Source organism: Lampetra fluviatilis, chromosome 69 (assembly GCF_964198595.1).
Source record: "Lampetra fluviatilis chromosome 69, kcLamFluv1.1, whole genome shotgun sequence".
Lineage (NCBI taxonomy): Eukaryota > Metazoa > Chordata > Hyperoartia > Petromyzontiformes > Petromyzontidae > Lampetra > Lampetra fluviatilis.
This window is the reverse complement of record NC_136343.1, coordinates 5500798-5519190: the sequence shown is the minus strand read 5'-3', so window position 1 is coordinate 5519190 and position 18393 is coordinate 5500798. Positions and strand designations below refer to the sequence as shown.

General features: G+C 52.8%; 1 protein-coding gene across 1 annotated transcript in view; it reads right to left on the bottom strand.

Annotated features, from left to right (window-relative positions):
- Nucleotides 1–18393, bottom strand: part of LOC144952688 (MBT domain-containing protein 1-like) — a 46514-nt gene that overhangs the window by 12277 nt on the left and 15844 nt on the right. The window contains exons 6-9 of the mRNA XM_078883165.1: nt 17290–17378; nt 13546–14146; nt 12059–12105; nt 9340–9447 (exon numbers count right to left, since the gene is read on the bottom strand). Of these exons, the coding sequence (XP_078739291.1) occupies nt 9340–9447; nt 12059–12105; nt 13546–14146; nt 17290–17378 (845 nt within the window). The remainder of the gene's footprint in view (nt 1–9339; nt 9448–12058; nt 12106–13545; nt 14147–17289; nt 17379–18393) is intronic.

Genomic DNA, 18393 nt, shown 5'->3' with positions numbered 1-18393 from the left:
GACTCACTGATTGAGTGAGTGACTCACTGAGTGACTGAGTGGGTGGGTGACTCACTGACTGAGTGACTCACTGACTGATTGAGTGAGTGACTCACTGATTGAGTGAGTGACTCACTGAGTGACTGAGTGGGTGGGTGACTCACTGACTGAGTGACTCACTGACTGATTGAGTGAGTGACTCACTGATTGAGTGAGTGACTCACTGAGTGACTGAGTGGGTGGGTGACTCACTGACTGATTGAGTGAGTGACTCACTGATTGAGTGAGTGACTCACTGAGTCACTGAGTGGGTGGGTGACTCACTGACTGAGTGACTCACTGACTGATTGAGTGACTCACTGATTGAGTGACTCACTGAGTGACTGAGTGGGTGGGTGACTCACTGACTGAGTGACTCACTGACTGATTGAGTGAGTGACTCACTGATTGAGTGAGTGACTCACTGAGTGACTGAGTGGGTGGGTGACTCACTGACTGAGTGACTCACTGACTGATTGAGTGAGTGACTCACTGATTGAGTGAGTGACTCACTGAGTGACTGAGTGGGTGGGTGACTCACTGACTGATTGAGTGAGTGACTCACTGATTGAGTGAGTGACTCACTGAGTGACTGAGTGGGTGGGTGACTCACTGACTGAGTGACTCACTGACTGATTGAGTGAGTGACTCACTGATTGAGTGAGTGACTCACTGAGTGACTGAGTGGGTGGGTGACTCACTGACTGAGTGACTCACTGACTGATTGAGTGAGTGACTCACTGATTGAGTGAGTGACTCACTGAGTCACTGAGTGGGTGGGTGACTCACTGACTGAGTGACTCACTGACTGATTGAGTGACTCACTGATTGAGTGAGTGACTCACTGAGTGACTGAGTGGGTGGGTGACTCACTGACTGAGTGACTCACTGACTGATTGAGTGAGTGACTCACTGATTGAGTGAGTGACTCACTGATTGAGTGACTCACTGAGTGACTGAGTGGGTGGGTGACTCACTGACTGAGTGACTCACTGACTGATTGAGTGAGTGACTCACTGATTGAGTGAGTGACTCACTGAGTGACTGAGTGGGTGGGTGACTCACTGACTGATTGAGTGAGTGACTCACTGATTGAGTGAGTGACTCACTGATTGAGTGACTCACTGAGTGACTGAGTGGGTGGGTGACTCACTGACTGATTGAGTGAGTGACTCACTGATTGAGTGAGTGACTCACTGATTGAGTGACTGACTCACTGATTGAGTGACTCACTGAGTGACTGAGTGGGTGGGTGACTCACTGACTGATTGAGTGAGTGACTCACTGATTGAGTGAGTGACTCACTGATTGATTGAGTGAGTGACTCACTGAGTGGGTGGGTGACTCACTGACTGATTGAGTGAGTGACTCACTGATTGAGTGAGTGACTCACTGAGTGACTGAGTGGGTGGGTGACTCACTGACTGAGTGACTCACTGACTGATTGAGTGAATGACTCACTGATTGAGTGAGTGACTCACTGAGTGACTGAGTGGGTGGGTGACTCACTGACTGAGTGACTCACTGACTGATTGAGTGACTCACTGATTGAGTGAGTGACTCACTGAGTGACTGAGTGGGTGGGTGACTCACTGACTGAGTGACTCACTGACTGATTGAGTGAGTGACTCACTGATTGAGTGAGTGACTCACTGAGTGACTGAGTGGGTGGGTGACTCACTGACTGAGTGACTCACTGACTGATTGAGTGAATGACTCACTGATTGAGTGAGTGACTCACTGAGTGACTGAGTGGGTGGGTGACTCACTGACTGATTGAGTGACTCACTGATTGAGTGAGTGACTCACTGAGTGACTGAGTGGGTGGGTGACTCACTGACTGAGTGACTCACTGACTGATTGAGTGACTCACTGATTGAGTGAGTGACTCACTGAGTGACTGAGTGGGTGGGTGACTCACTGACTGATTGAGTGAGTGACTCACTGATTGAGTGAGTGACTCACTGAGTGACTGAGTGGGTGGGTGACTCACTGACTGAGTGACTCACTGACTGATTGAGTGAGTGACTCACTGATTGAGTGAGTGACTCACTGAGTGACTGAGTGGGTGGGTGACTCACTGACTGATTGAGTGAGTGACTCACTGATTGAGTGAGTGACTCACTGAGTGACTGAGTGGGTGGGTGACTCACTGACTGATTGAGTGAGTGACTCACTGATTGAGTGAGTGACTCACTGAGTGACTGAGTGGGTGGGTGACTCACTGACTGAGTGACTCACTGACTGATTGAGTGACTCACTGATTGAGTGAGTGACTCACTGAGTGACTGAGTGGGTGGCTGACTCACTGACTGAGTGACTCACTGACTGATTGAGTGACTCACTGATTGAGTGAGTGACTCACTGAGTGACTGAGTGGGTGGGTGACTCACTGACTGAGTGACTCACTGACTGATTGAGTGAGTGACTCACTGATTGAGTGAGTGACTCACTGAGTGACTGAGTGGGTGGGTGACTCACTGACTGAGTGACTCACTGACTGATTGAGTGAGTGACTCACTGATTGAGTGAGTGACTCACTGAGTGACTGAGTGGGTGGGTGACTCACTGACTGAGTGACTCACTGACTGATTGAGTGAGTGACTCACTGATTGAGTGAGTGACTCACTGAGTGACTGAGTGGGTGGGTGACTCACTGACTGAGTGACTCACTGACTGATTGAGTGACTCACTGATTGAGTGACTCACTGAGTGACTGAGTGGGTGGGTGACTCACTGACTGAGTGACTCACTGACTGATTGAGTGACTCACTGATTGAGTGAGTGACTCACTGAGTGACTGAGTGGGTGGGTGACTCACTGACTGAGTGACTCACTGACTGATTGAGTGAGTGACTCACTGATTGAGTGAGTGACTCACTGAGTGACTGAGTGGGTGGGTGACTCACTGACTGATTGAGTGAGTGACTCTCTGATTGAGTGAGTGACTCACTGAGTCACTGAGTGGGTGGGTGACTCACTGACTGAGTGACTCACTGACTGATTGAGTGACTCACTGATTGAGTGACTCACTGAGTGACTGAGTGGGTGGGTGACTCACTGACTGAGTGACTCACTGACTGATTGAGTGAGTGACTCACTGATTGAGTGAGTGACTCACTGATTGAGTGAGTGACTCACTGAGTGACTGAGTGGGTGGGTGACTCACTGACTGAGTGACTCACTGACTGATTGAGTGAGTGACTCACTGATTGAGTGAGTGACTCACTGATTGAGTGAGTGACTCACTGAGTGACTGAGTGGGTGGGTGACTCACTGACTGAGTGACTCACTGACTGATTGAGTGAGTGACTCACTGATTGAGTGAGTGACTCACTGAGTGGGTGGGTGACTCACTGACTGATTGAGTGAGTGACTCACTGATTGAGTGAGTGACTCACTGAGTGACTGAGTGACTCACTGACTGAGTGACTCACTGACTGATTGAGTGAGTGACTCACTGATTGAGTGACTCACTGAGTGACTGAGTGGGTGGGTGACTCACTGACTGAGTGACTCACTGACTGATTGAGTGAGTGACTCACTGATTGAGTGAGTGACTCACTGAGTCACTGAGTGGGTGGGTGACTCACTGACTGATTGAGTGAGTGACTCACTGATTGAGTGAGTGACTCACTGAGTGACTGAGTGGGTGGGTGACTCACTGACTGATTGAGTGAGTGACTCACTGATTGAGTGAGTGACTCACTGAGTGACTGAGTGGGTGGGTGACTCACTGACTGAGTGACTCACTGACTGATTGAGTGAGTGACTCACTGATTGAGTGAGTGACTCACTGAGTCACTGAGTGGGTGGGTGACTCACTGACTGAGTGACTCACTGACTGATTGAGTGAGTGACTCACTGATTGAGTGAGTGACTCACTGATTGAGTGAGTGACTCACTGAGTGACTGAGTGGGTGGGTGACTCACTGACTGATTGAGTGAGTGACTCACTGATTGAGTGAGTGACTCACTGAGTGACTGAGTGGGTGGGTGACTCACTGACTGAGTGACTCACTGACTGATTGAGTGAGTGACTCACTGATTGAGTGACTCACTGAGTGACTGAGTGGGTGGGTGACTCACTGACTGAGTGACTCACTGACTGATTGAGTGAGTGACTCACTGATTGAGTGAGTGACTCACTGAGTGACTGAGTGGGTGGGTGACTCACTGACTGAGTGACTCACTGACTGATTGAGTGAGTGACTCACTGATTGAGTGAGTGACTCACTGAGTGACTGAGTGGGTGGGTGACTCACTGACTGATTGAGTGAGTGACTCACTGATTGAGTGAGTGACTCACTGAGTGACTGAGTGGGTGGGTGACTCACTGACTGATTGAGTGAGTGACTCACTGATTGAGTGAGTGACTCACTGAGTGACTGAGTGGGTGGGTGACTCACTGACTGAGTGACTCACTGACTGATTGAGTGAGTGACTCACTGATTGAGTGACTCACTGAGTGACTGAGTGGGTGGGTGACTCACTGACTGAGTGACTCACTGACTGATTGAGTGAGTGACTCACTGATTGAGTGACTCACTGATTGAGTGAGTGACTCACTGAGTGACTGAGTGGGTGGGTGACTCACTGACTGAGTGACTCACTGACTGATTGAGTGAGTGACTCACTGATTGAGTGACTCACTGAGTGACTGAGTGGGTGGGTGACTCACTGACTGAGTGACTCACTGACTGATTGAGTGAGTGACTCACTGATTGAGTGACTCACTGATTGAGTGAGTGACTCACTGAGTGACTGAGTGGGTGGGTGACTCACTGACTGAGTGACTCACTGACTGATTGAGTGACTCACTGATTGAGTGAGTGACTCACTGAGTGACTGAGTGGGTGGGTGACTCACTGACTGAGTGACTCACTGACTGATTGAGTGAGTGACTCACTGATTGAGTGAGTGACTCACTGAGTGACTGAGTGGGTGGGTGACTCACTGACTGAGTGACTCACTGACTGATTGAGTGAGTGACTCACTGATTGAGTGAGTGACTCACTGAGTGACTGAGTGGGTGGGTGACTCACTGACTGAGTGACTCACTGACTGATTGAGTGAGTGACTCACTGATTGAGTGAGTGACTCACTAATTGACTGAGTGGGTGGGTGACTCACTGACTGATTGAGTGAGTGACTCACTGATTGAGTGAGTGACTCACTGAGTGACTGAGTGGGTGGCTGACTCACTGACTGAGTGACTCACTGACTGATTGAGTGACTCACTGATTGAGTGACTCACTGAGTGACTGAGTGGGTGGGTGACTCACTGACTGAGTGACTCACTGACTGATTGAGTGAGTGACTCACTGATTGAGTGAGTGACTCACTGAGTGACTGAGTGGGTGGGTGACTCACTGACTGAGTAACTCACTGACTAACTAATTGGGTGACTCACTGATTGAGTGAGTGACTCACTGAGTGACTGAGTGGGTGGGTGACTCACTGACTGAGTGACTCACTGACTGATTGAGTGAGTGACTCACTGATTGAGTGAGTGACTCACTGAGTGACTGAGTGGGTGGGTGACTCACTGACTGAGTGACTCACTGACTGATTGAGTGAGTGACTCACTGATTGAGTGAGTGACTCACTGAGTGACTGAGTGGGTGGGTGACTCACTGACTGAGTGACTCACTGACTGATTGAGTGAGTGACTCACTGATTGAGAGAGTGACTCACTGAGTGACTGAGTGGGTGGGTGACTCACTGACTGAGTGACTCACTGACTGATTGAGTGACTCACTGATTGAGTGAGTGACTCACTGAGTGACTGAGTGGGTGGGTGACTCACTGACTGAGTGACTCACTGACTGATTGAGTGAGTGACTCACTGATTGAGTGAGTGACTCACTGAGTGACTGAGTGGGTGGGTGACTCACTGACTGAGTGACTCACTGACTGATTGAGTGAGTGACTCACTGATTGAGTGAGTGACTCACTGAGTGACTGAGTGGGTGGCTGACTCACTGACTGAGTGACTCACTGACTGATTGAGTGAGTGACTCACTGATTGAGTGAGTGACTCACTGAGTGACTGAGTGGGTGGGTGACTCACTGACTGAGTGACTCACTGACTGATTGAGTGAGTGACTCACTGATTGAGTGAGTGACTCACTGAGTGACTGAGTGGGTGGGTGACTCACTGACTGAGTGACTCACTGACTGATTGAGTAAGTGACTCACTGATTGAGTGAGTGACTCACTGAGTGACTGAGTGGGTGGCTGACTCACTGACTGAGTGACTCACTGACTGATTGAGTGAGTGACTCACTGATTGAGTGAGTGACTCACTGAGTGACTGAGTGACTGAGTGGGTGGGTGACTCACTGACTGAGTGACTGAGTGACTCACTGACTGAGTGACTGAGTGACTCACTGATTGAGTGACTGAGTGACTCACTGACTGAGTGAGTGACTCACTGAGTGACTGAGTGGTGAGTGGTGAGTGAGTGGTGAGGGTGAGTGAGTGGTGAGTGAGTTGGTGAGTGGGTGGGTGGGTGAGTGGGTGAGTGAGTGAGTGGGTGAGTGGGTGAGTGGGTGAGTGGGTGGGTGGGTGGGTGAGTGGGTGGGTGAGTGGGTGGGTGGGTGGGTGAGTGGGTGGGTGAGTGGGTGGGTGAGTGGGTGGGTGAGTGTGTGGGTGAGTGGGTGAGTGGGTGGGTGGGTGAGTGTGTGGGTGAGTGGGTGGGTGAGTGGGTGGGTGGGTGAGTGGGTGGGTGAGTGGGTGGGTGAGTGGGTGAGTGACTGAGTGAGTGAGTGGTGACTGAGTGAGTGACTGACTGAGTGAGTGACTGAATGACTGAGTGGGTGAGTGACTCACTGAGTGACTCACTGACTGAGTGAGTGACTCACTGAGTGAGTGAGTGGTGAGTGAGTGGTGAGTGAGTGAGTGTTTGCTCACCCGCCGCACGGTGGCCACACAGATGGTTGAGTGAGTGACTGACTGACTGAGTGACTCACTGAGTGGGTGAGTGAGTGAGTGAGTGGTGAGGGTGAGTGAGTGGTGAGTGAGTGACTGACTGAGTGACTGACTCACTCAGTGACTGAGTGGGTGAGTGAGTGAGTGGGTGGGTGGGTGAGTGGGTGGGTGAGTGAGTGACTGAGTGAGTGACTGAGTGACTCTCTGAGTGACTCACTGAGTGGGTGAGTGAGTGAGTGAGTGGTGAGGGTGAATGAGTGGTGAGTGAGTGACTGACTGAGTGACTGACTCACTGAGTGACTGAGTGGGTGAGTGAGTGGGTGGGTGGGTGAGTGAGTGACTGAGTGAGTGACTGAGTGAGTGACTGAGTGACTCTCTGAGTGACTCACTGAGTGAGTGACTGAGTGGGTGAGTGAGTGAGTGGGTGGGTGGGTGGGTGAGTGGGTGGGTGAGTGGGTGGGTGAGTGAGTGACTGAGTGAGTGACTGAGTGACTGAGTGACTCTCTGAGTGACTCACTGAGTGAGTGAGCGAGTGGGTGAGTGGTGGGTGAGTGTTTGCTCACCCTCCGCACGGTGGCCACACAGATGGTGGACAAGTTGAGGGTGAGTGAGTGGGTGAGTGAGTGGTGAGTGAGTGGTGAGTGGGTGAGTGAGTGAGTGAGTGGGTGAGTGAGTGGGTGAGTGAGTGGGTGGGTGAGTGAGTGGGTGGGTGAGTGGGTGGGTGAGTGACTGACTCACTGAGTGGGTGGGTGAGTGGGTGAGTGAGTGACTGAGTGAGTGACTGAGTGACTGAGTGACTCTCTGAGTGACTCACTGAGTGAGTGAGTGGGTGAGTGAGTGGGTGGGTGAGTGGGTGAGTGAGTGACTGAGTGAGTGACTGAGTGACTCTCTGAGTGACTCACTGAGTGAGTGAGTGGGTGAGTGAGTGGGTGAGTGAGTGACTGAGTGAGTGACTGAGTGACTGAGTGAGTGACTGAGTGACTCTCTGAGTGACTCACTGAGTGAGTGAGTGACTCAATGAGTGGGTGAGTGAGTGACTGAGTGAGTGACTGAGTGACTCTCTGAGTGACTCACTGAGTGAGTGAGTGGGTGAGTGAGTGGGTGAGTGAGTGACTGAGTGAGTGACTGAGTGACTGAGTGAGTGACTGAGTGACTCTCTGAGTGACTCACTGAGTGAGTGAGTGACTCAATGAGTGGGTGAGTGACTGAGTGACTCTCTGAGTGACTCTCTGAGTGACTGAGTGAGTGACTCACTGGGTGAGTGAGTGTTTGCTCACCCTCCGCACAGTGGCCACACAGATGGTGGACAAGTTGAGGGTGAGTGAGTGGGTGAGTGAGTGGGTGACTGAGTGAGTGGGTGAGTGAGTGACTGAGTGAGTGACTGAGTGACTCTCTGAGTGACTCACTGAGTGGTGGGTGAGTGAGTGAGTGAGTGGGTGAGTGAGTGGGTGAGTGAGTGACTGAGTGAGTGACTCACTGGGTGGTGGGTGAGTGAGTGGGTGAGTGGTGGGTGAGTGTTTGCTCACCCTCCGCACGGTGGCCACACAGATGGTGGACAAGTTGAGGGTGAGTGAGTGGGTGAGTGAGTGGGTGAGTGAGTGACTGAGTGACTCTCTGAGTGACTCACTGAGTGAGTGAGTGAGTGACTCACTGAGTGAGCGAGTGAGTGAGTGACTCACTGAGTGGGTGAGTGACTCACTGAGTGACTCACTGAGTGAGTGAGTGACTCACTGAGTGGGTGAGTGACTGATGTGAGTGACTGAGTGACTATCTGAGTGACTCACTGAGTGGTGGGTGAGTGAGTGTGGGTGAGTGTTTGCTTACCCTCCGCACGGTGGCCACACAGATGGTGGACAAGTTGAGGGTGAGTGAGTGGGTGAGTGAGTGGGTGAGTGGGTGAGTGAGTGAGTGACTGAGTGACTCTCTGAGTGACTCACTGAGTGAGTGGGTGAGTGACTCACTGAGTGGGTGAGTGGGTGAGTGAGTGAGTGACTGAGTGACTCTCTGAGTGACTCACTGAGTGAGTGAGTGACTCACTGAGTGGGTGAGTGAGTGAGTGACTGAGTGACTCTCCGAGTGACTCACTGAATGGTGGGTGAGTGAGTGGGTGAGTGGTGGGTGAGTGTTTGCTCACCCTCCGCACGGTGGCCACACAGATGGTGGACAAGTTGAGGGTGAGTGAGTGGGTGAGTGAGTGGGTGAGTGACTGAGTGAGTGACTCACTGAGTGGGTGAGTGACTCACTGAGTGACTCACTGAGTGAGTGAGTGACTCACTGAGTGGGTGAGTGAGTGAGTGAGTGACTGAGTGAGTGACTGAGTGACTCTCTGAGTGACTCACTGAGTGGTGGGTGAGTGAGTGGGTGAGTGGTGGGTGAGTGTTTGCTCACCCTCCGCACGGTGGCCACACAGATGGTGGACAAGTTGAGGGGGTCGATTGCCTCCAACTTCATTCCCTCCTGGAACCACGACCCCTCCTGCATCTTCACCTCCCTCTCCTGCAGCACAACCACAACAACAACAACCACAACAATCACAACAACAACCACAACAACAACTACTACAACAACAACCACCACAACAATCACAACAACAACAAGCACTACAACCACAACCACTACAACAACAATCACAACCACTACAACAACAACAACCACCAAAACAATAATCACTACTACAACAACAACCACAAACACCACAACCACTGTAACCATCACCACTACCACCACCACCACGATAACATCAACCACCACCACTGTAACCACCACCACCACCACTAAACCCACCACCACCACCACTATAACATCAACCGGCACCACCACTAAACCCACCACCACCACCACTAAGACCACCACCACCACCACCACCACTAAACCCACCACCACTAAACCCACCACCACCACCACTAAACCCACCACCACCACCACCACCACCACTAAACCCACCACCACCACCACCACTAAACCCACCACCACCACCACCACCACCACCACCACTAAACCCACCACCACCACCACCACCACCTCCTCCTCCTCCTCCACCACCACCACCACTAAACCCACCACCACCACCACCACCACCACTAAACCCACCACCACCACCACTAAGACCACCACCACCACCACTAAACCCACCACCACCACCACTAAGACCACCACCACCACCACTAAGACCACCACCACCACCACTAAGACCACCACCACCACCACTAAACCCACCACCACCACCACCACTAAGACCACCACCACCACCACCACCACCACTAAGACCACCACCACCACCACCACTAAACCCACCACCACCACCACTAAGACCACCACCACCACCACTAATCCCACCACCACCACCACCACTAAACCCACCACCACCACCACCACTAAACCCACCACCACCACCACCACTAAGACCACCACCACCACCACTAAACCCACCACCACCACCACCACCACCACTAAACCCACCACCACCACCACCACTAAACCCACCACCACCACCACTAAGACCACCACCACCACCACCACTAAACCCACCACCACCACCACCACTAAACCCACCACCACCACCACTAAACCCACCACCACCACCACTAAGACCACCACCACCACCACCACTAAACCCACCACCACCACCACCACTAAACCCACCACCACCACCACCACCACTAAACCCACCACCACCACCACTAAGACCACCACCACCACCACCACCACCACTAAGACCACCACCACCACCACCACTAAACCCACCACCACCACCACTAAGACCACCACCACCACCACTAATCCCACCACCACCACCACCACTAAACCCACCACCACCACCACCACTAAACCCACCACCACCACCACCACTAAGACCACCACCACCACCACTAAACCCACCACCACCACCACCACCACCACCACCACCACCACTAAACCCACCACCACCACCACCACTAAACCCACCACCACCACCACTAAGACCACCACCACCACCACCACTAAACCCACCACCACCACCACCACTAAACCCACCACCACCACCACTAAACCCACCACCACCACCACTAAGACCACCACCACCACCACCACTAAACCCACCACCACCACCACCACTAAACCCACCACCACCACCACCACCACTAAACCCACCACCACCACCACTAAGACCACCACCACCACCACCACTAAACCCACCACCACCACCACTAAACCCACCACCACCACCACTAAGACCACCACCACCACCACCACTAAACCCACCACCACCACCACCACCACTAAACCCACCACCACCACCACCACCACTAAACCCACCACCACCACCACTAAGACCACCACCACCACCACCACCACTAAACCCACCACCACCACCACCACTAAACCCACCACCACCACCACCACTAAACCCACCACCACCACCACTAAGACCACCACCACCACCACTAATCCCACCACCACCACCACTAAGACCACCACCACCACCACCACTAAACCCACCACCACCACCACCACTAAACCCACCACCACCACCACTAAGACCACCACCACCACCACTAAACCCACCACCACCACCACCACTAAACCCACCACCACCACCACCACCACTAAACCCACCACCACCACCACTAAGACCACCACCACCACCACCACCACTAAACCCACCACCACCACCACCACCACTAAACCCACCACCACCACCACCACTAAACCCACCACCACCACCACTAAGACCACCACCACCACCACTAATCCCACCACCACCACCACCACTAAACCCACCACCACTAAACCCACCACCACCACCACCACTAAACCCACCACCACCACCACTAAGACCACCACCACCACCACCACTAAACCCACCACCACTAAACCCACCACCACCACCACTAAGACCACCACCACCACCACCACTAAACCCACCACCACCACCACTAAGACCACCACCACCACCACTAAACCCACCACCACCACCACTAAGACCACCACCACCACCACCACCACTAAACCCACCACCACCACCACCACTAAGACCACCACCACCACCACCACTAAACCCACCACCACCACCACTAAACCCACCACCACCACCACTAAGACCACCACCACCACCACCAGGACTCACCTTCCTAAAGAAGCCAACAGCAGCTTCCATTGGCATCACCTTTGAGCCTGCAGAGACAGAGACACGGAGAGAGACACGGTGAGAGAGACACGGTGAGAGACACGGTGAGAGACACGGTGAGAGAGACACGGTGAGAGAGACACGGAGAGAGAGACACGGTGAGAGAGACACGGTGAGAGAGACACGGTGAGAGAGACACGGTGAGAGAGACACGGTGAGAGAGACACGGTGAGAGAGACACGGTGAGAGAGACACGGTGAGAGACACACACACACAGACACACACACAGACACACACACATACAGTGACACACACACACACACACAGTGACACACACACACAGACACACACACACAGACACACACACACACAGTGACACACACACACAGACACACACACACAGTGACACACACACACAGACACACACACACACAGTGACACACACACACAGACACACACACACACACACAGTGACACACACACACAGTGACACACACACACAGACACACACACACACAGTGACACACACACACAGACACACACACACACAGTGACACACACACACAGACACACACACACACACAGTGACACACACACACACACAGTGACACACACACACAGACACACACACAGTGACACACACACACAGACACACACACACACACAGTGACACACACACACAGACACACACACACAGACACACACACACACACACAGACACACACAGACACACACACACACACACAGTGACACACACACACAGACACACACACACACAGACACACACACACAGACACACACACACACACAGACACACACACACAGACACACACACACACAGACACACACAGACACACACACACACACAGTGACACACACACACAGACACACACACAGTGACACACACACACAGACACACACACACACACAGTGACACACACACACACACACACACAGACACACACAGACACACACACACACACAGTGACACACACACACAGACACACACACAGTGACACACACACACAGACACACACACACACACAGTGACACACACACACAGACACACACACACAGACACACACACACACACAGTGACACACACACACACACAGACACACACACACACACAGTGACACACACACACAGTGACACACACACACAGACACACACACACACACAGTGACACACACACACACACACACACAGACACACACAGACACACACACACACACAGTGACACACACACACAGACACACACACAGTGACACACACACACAGACACACACACAGTGACACACACACACAGACACACACACACACACAGTGACACACACACACACACAGACACACACACAGTGACACACACACACACACACACAGACACACACACACAGTGACACACACACACACAGACACACACACACACACACAGACACACACACACACACACAGACACACACACACTGCCCCACCCCTCAGCCCACCGTAGGCGATGGGGTGCCCCACCCTCTCGGCCCACCCAACGGGGTGGATCAGCGGGCTGAGCATGTGACACCAAAACTCCTCACCATCCTCCTCCTCCTCCTCATCACCATCACCATCATCGCTGCCCTCACCACCATCACCAACCTCGCCATCCTCGCCATCACCCTCCTCACCACCACCACCACCACCATCGTCCTCACCACCACCGCCACCACCACCACCACCGCCACCACCACCGCCACCACCGCCACCGCATCGCCGCCTCCTCTGCTGCCTCCGCCGTCGTTCACCGCTGACCGCCTTGGAGGTCACGGAGGTCACGGAGGTCACGCCCCCTCCCCCGCCCTTGGGGGTCACTGCCCGGGGTCGCCCTTTGACCAGCGTGGCCGCCGGGTGCTTTCGCTGCCGGGCTGAAGTTGTTGCGGTTGTTGTGGCGGTTGTTGTGGTTGTGGCGGGCTGGGAGAGGCTACAGTAGCGCAAGAGGAGTCGACCTCCCACAATCTTCTGGATGACCGCCCGGCGCATGCGAGACACCTGGGACTTGTCCACCACCTCGAGCGCAGAGCCCACGCGGGCAGAGACACGCATGGCGGACAGCACCTGCACACAGTCAGTCAGTCAAGTCAGTCAGTTAGTTAGTCAGTTAGTCAGTCAGTCAGTTAGTCAGTCAGTTAGTCAGTCAGTCAGTCACTCACACAGACACTCACTCAGTCACACAGAGACACGCATGGCGGACAGCACCTGCACACAGTCAGTCAGTCAGTGAGTCAGTTAGTCAGTTAGTTAGACACTCAGTCACTCACACAGACACTCACACAGACAATTACTCACTCACACAGAGACACGCATGGCGGACAGCACCTGCACAGTCAGTCAGTCAAGTCAGTCAGTTAGTTAGCCAGTCAGTCAGTCAGTCAGTCAGTTAGTCAGTTACTCACTCATTCACTCACTTACACACACAGAGACACGCATGGCGGACAGCACCTGGGTTGGGAGACAGACAGTCAGTTAGTAAGTCAGTCAGTCAGTTAGTTAGTCAGTTAGTCAGTCACTCAGTCAGTCAGTCACTCAGTCAGTCAGTCACTCAGTCAGTCACTCACACAGACACTCAGTCAGTCACACAGAGACACGCATGGCGGACAGCACCTGCACACAGTCAGTCAGTCAGTCAGACACTCAGTCAGTCACTTAGACACTAACTTAGACACTCACACAGACACTCAGTCAGTCACACAGTCACACAGTCACTCAGTCAGTCAGACACTCACACAGACACTCACTCACACAGACACTCACTCACACAGACACTCACTCACACAGACACTCACTCACACAGACACTCAGTCACTCACTCACACAGAGACACGCATGGCGGACAGAACCTGGGTGGGGAGACACACAGACAGTTAGTTAGTTAAACACTCACTCAGTCACTCACACCGACACTCAGTCACTCAGACACTCACACAGACACTCACTCACTCACTCACACAGACACTCACTCACTCACACAGACACTCACTCAGTCACTCACACAGACACTCACTCACACACTCAGACACTCACTCACTCAGACACTCACACAGACACTCACTCACTCAGTCACTCACACCGACACTCAGTCACTCACACAGACACTCACTCACACACTCAGACACTCACTCACTCAGACACTCACACAGACACTCACTCACTCAGACACTCACACAGACACTCACTCACTCACTCACACAGACACTCACTCACTCACACAGACACTCACTCAGTCACTCACACAGACACTCACTCACACACTCAGACACTCACTCACTCAGACACTCACACAGACACTCACTCACTCAGTCACTCACACCGACACTCAGTCACTCACACAGACACTCACTCACACACTCAGACACTCACTCACTCAGACACTCACACAGACACTCACTCACTCAGACACTCACACAGACACTCACTCACTCACTCACACAGACACTCACTCACTCACACAGACACTCACTCAGTCACTCACACAGACACTCACTCACACACTCAGACACTCACTCACTCAGACACTCACACAGACACTCACTCACTCAGTCACTCACACCGACACTCAGTCACTCACACAGACACTCACTCACACACTCAGACACTCACTCACTCAGACACTCACACAGACACTCACTCACTCAGACACTCACACAGACACTCACTCACTCACTCACACAGACACTCACTCACTCACACAGACACTCACTCAGTCACTCACACAGACACTCACTCACACACTCAGACACTCACTCACTCAGACACTCACACAGACACTCACTCACTCAGACACTCACACAGACACTCACTCACTCAGACACTCACACAGACACTCAGTCACTCACACAGACACTCATTCACACACTCAGACACTCACTCACTCAGACACTCACTCACTCAGACACTCACACAGACACTCACTCACTCAGACACTCACTCAGTCACTCACTCACACAGACACTCAGTCACTCACACAGACACTCACTCAGTCCCTCACACAGACACTCACTCACACACTCAGACACTCACTCACTCAGTCACTCACACAGACACTCACTCACTCACACAGACACTCACTCACTCAGACACTCACACAGACACTCACTCACTCAGACACTCACACAGACACTCACTCAGTCACTCACTCAGTCACTCACTCAGACACTCAGTCACTCAGTCAGTCACACACACAGACACTCAGTCACTCAGTCAGTCACACAGACACTCACTCAGTCACTCACACAGACACTCAGTCAGTCACACAGACACTCACTCAGACACTCACTCAGTCACTCACTCACTCACACAGACACTCAGTCAGTCACACAGACACTCACTCAGACACTCAGTCAGTCAGTCACTCACTCACTCACTCAGTCAGTCAGTCACTCACTCACTCAATCACTCCGTCAGTCAGTCACTCACACAGACACTCAGTCAGTCACACAGACACTCACTCAGACACTCACTCAGTCAGTCAGTCACTCACACAGACACTCAGTCAGTCACTCACTCACTCACTCACTCAGTCACTCACTCACTCACTCACTCACTCAGTCAGTCAGTCAGTCACTCACACAGACACTCAGTCAGTCAGACAGTCACTCACTCACACAGACACTCACTCAGTCACTCACTCACTCACTCAGTCAGTCAGTCACTCACACAGACACTCAGTCAGTCAGTCAGTCACTCACTCACTCAGTCAGTCAGTCACTCACCCACTCAATCACTCAGTCAGTCAGTCAGTCAGTCACTCAGACACTCAGTCACTCAGTCAGTCACACACACAGACACTCAGTCACTCAGTCACTCACACAGACACTCACTCAGACACTCAGTCAGTCAGTCACTCACTCACTCAGTCAGTCAGTCACTCACACAGACACTCAGTCAGTCAGTCAGTCAGTCACTCACACAGACACTCAGTCAGTCAGACAGTCACTCACTCAGTCACTCACACAGACACTCAGTCAGTCACACAGACACTCACTCAGACACTCACTCAGTCAGTCAGTCACTCACTCACTCAGTCAGTCAGTCACTCACTCACTCAGTCAGTCACTCACACAGACACTCAGTCAGTCAGACAGTCACTCACTCACTCACTCACACAGACACTCACTCAGTCACTCGAGGTGGTGGAGGTGGACTAGGAGGTGGTGGTGGTGGTGGACTAGGAGGTGGACTAGGTGGTGGTGGACTCTGACCTGTGTGTGGAAGTCCGCAGTGAGGGTGGAGGCGCCTGTGAGAGCCTTGACCAGGAATCCTCTCCAGTTCACCGTCTTTTGTTGGATGGCTGCACAGAGACAGAGACACGGAGACACAGAGACACACGGAGACACGGTGAGACACGGAGACACGGAGAGACACGGAGAGAGACAGTGAGACAATGAGACACGGAGAGACAGAGACACGGAGACACGGAGACAGTGAGACACGGGGACAGAGACACGGAGACACAGAGACACGGGGACACAGGGAGACAGAGACACGGAGAGAGAGACAGTGAGACAGAGAAAGTGAGACACGGAGACACAGAGAGAGAGAGACACAGAGACACGGAGACACGGAGAGACAGTGAGACAATGAGACAGAGAGACACACGGAGACAGTGAGACACGGGGACAGAGACACGGAGACAGTGAGACACGGGGACAGAGACACGGAGACACGGAGACACAGAGACACAGAGACACAGAGACACAGAGACACGGGGACACAGAGACACGGGGACACGGAGACACGGGGACACGGAGACACGGAGACACAGAGACACGGAGACACAGAGACACGGAGACACAGAGACACAGAGACACAGAGACACAGAGACACGGAGACACGGAGACACAGAGACACAGAGACACAGAGACACAGAGACACGGAGACACAGAGAGAGAGACAGTGAGACACAGAGACACAGAGACACGGAGACACGGAGACACAGAGACACAGAGACACAGAGACACGGAGACACGGAGACACGGAGACACAGAGAGAGAGACAGTGAGACACAGAGACACAGAGACACAGAGACACAGAGACACAGAGACACGGAGACACGGAGACACGGAGACACGGAGACACGGAGACACAGAGACACAGAGACACAGAGACACAGAGACACGGAGACACAGAGACACGGAGACACGGAGACACGGAGACACAGAGACACAGAGACACAGAGACACGGAGACACAGAGACACGGAGACACGGAGACACGGAGACACGGAGACACGGAGACACGGAGACACGGAGACACGGAGACACAGAGACACGGAGACACGGAGACACGGAGACACGGAGACACGGA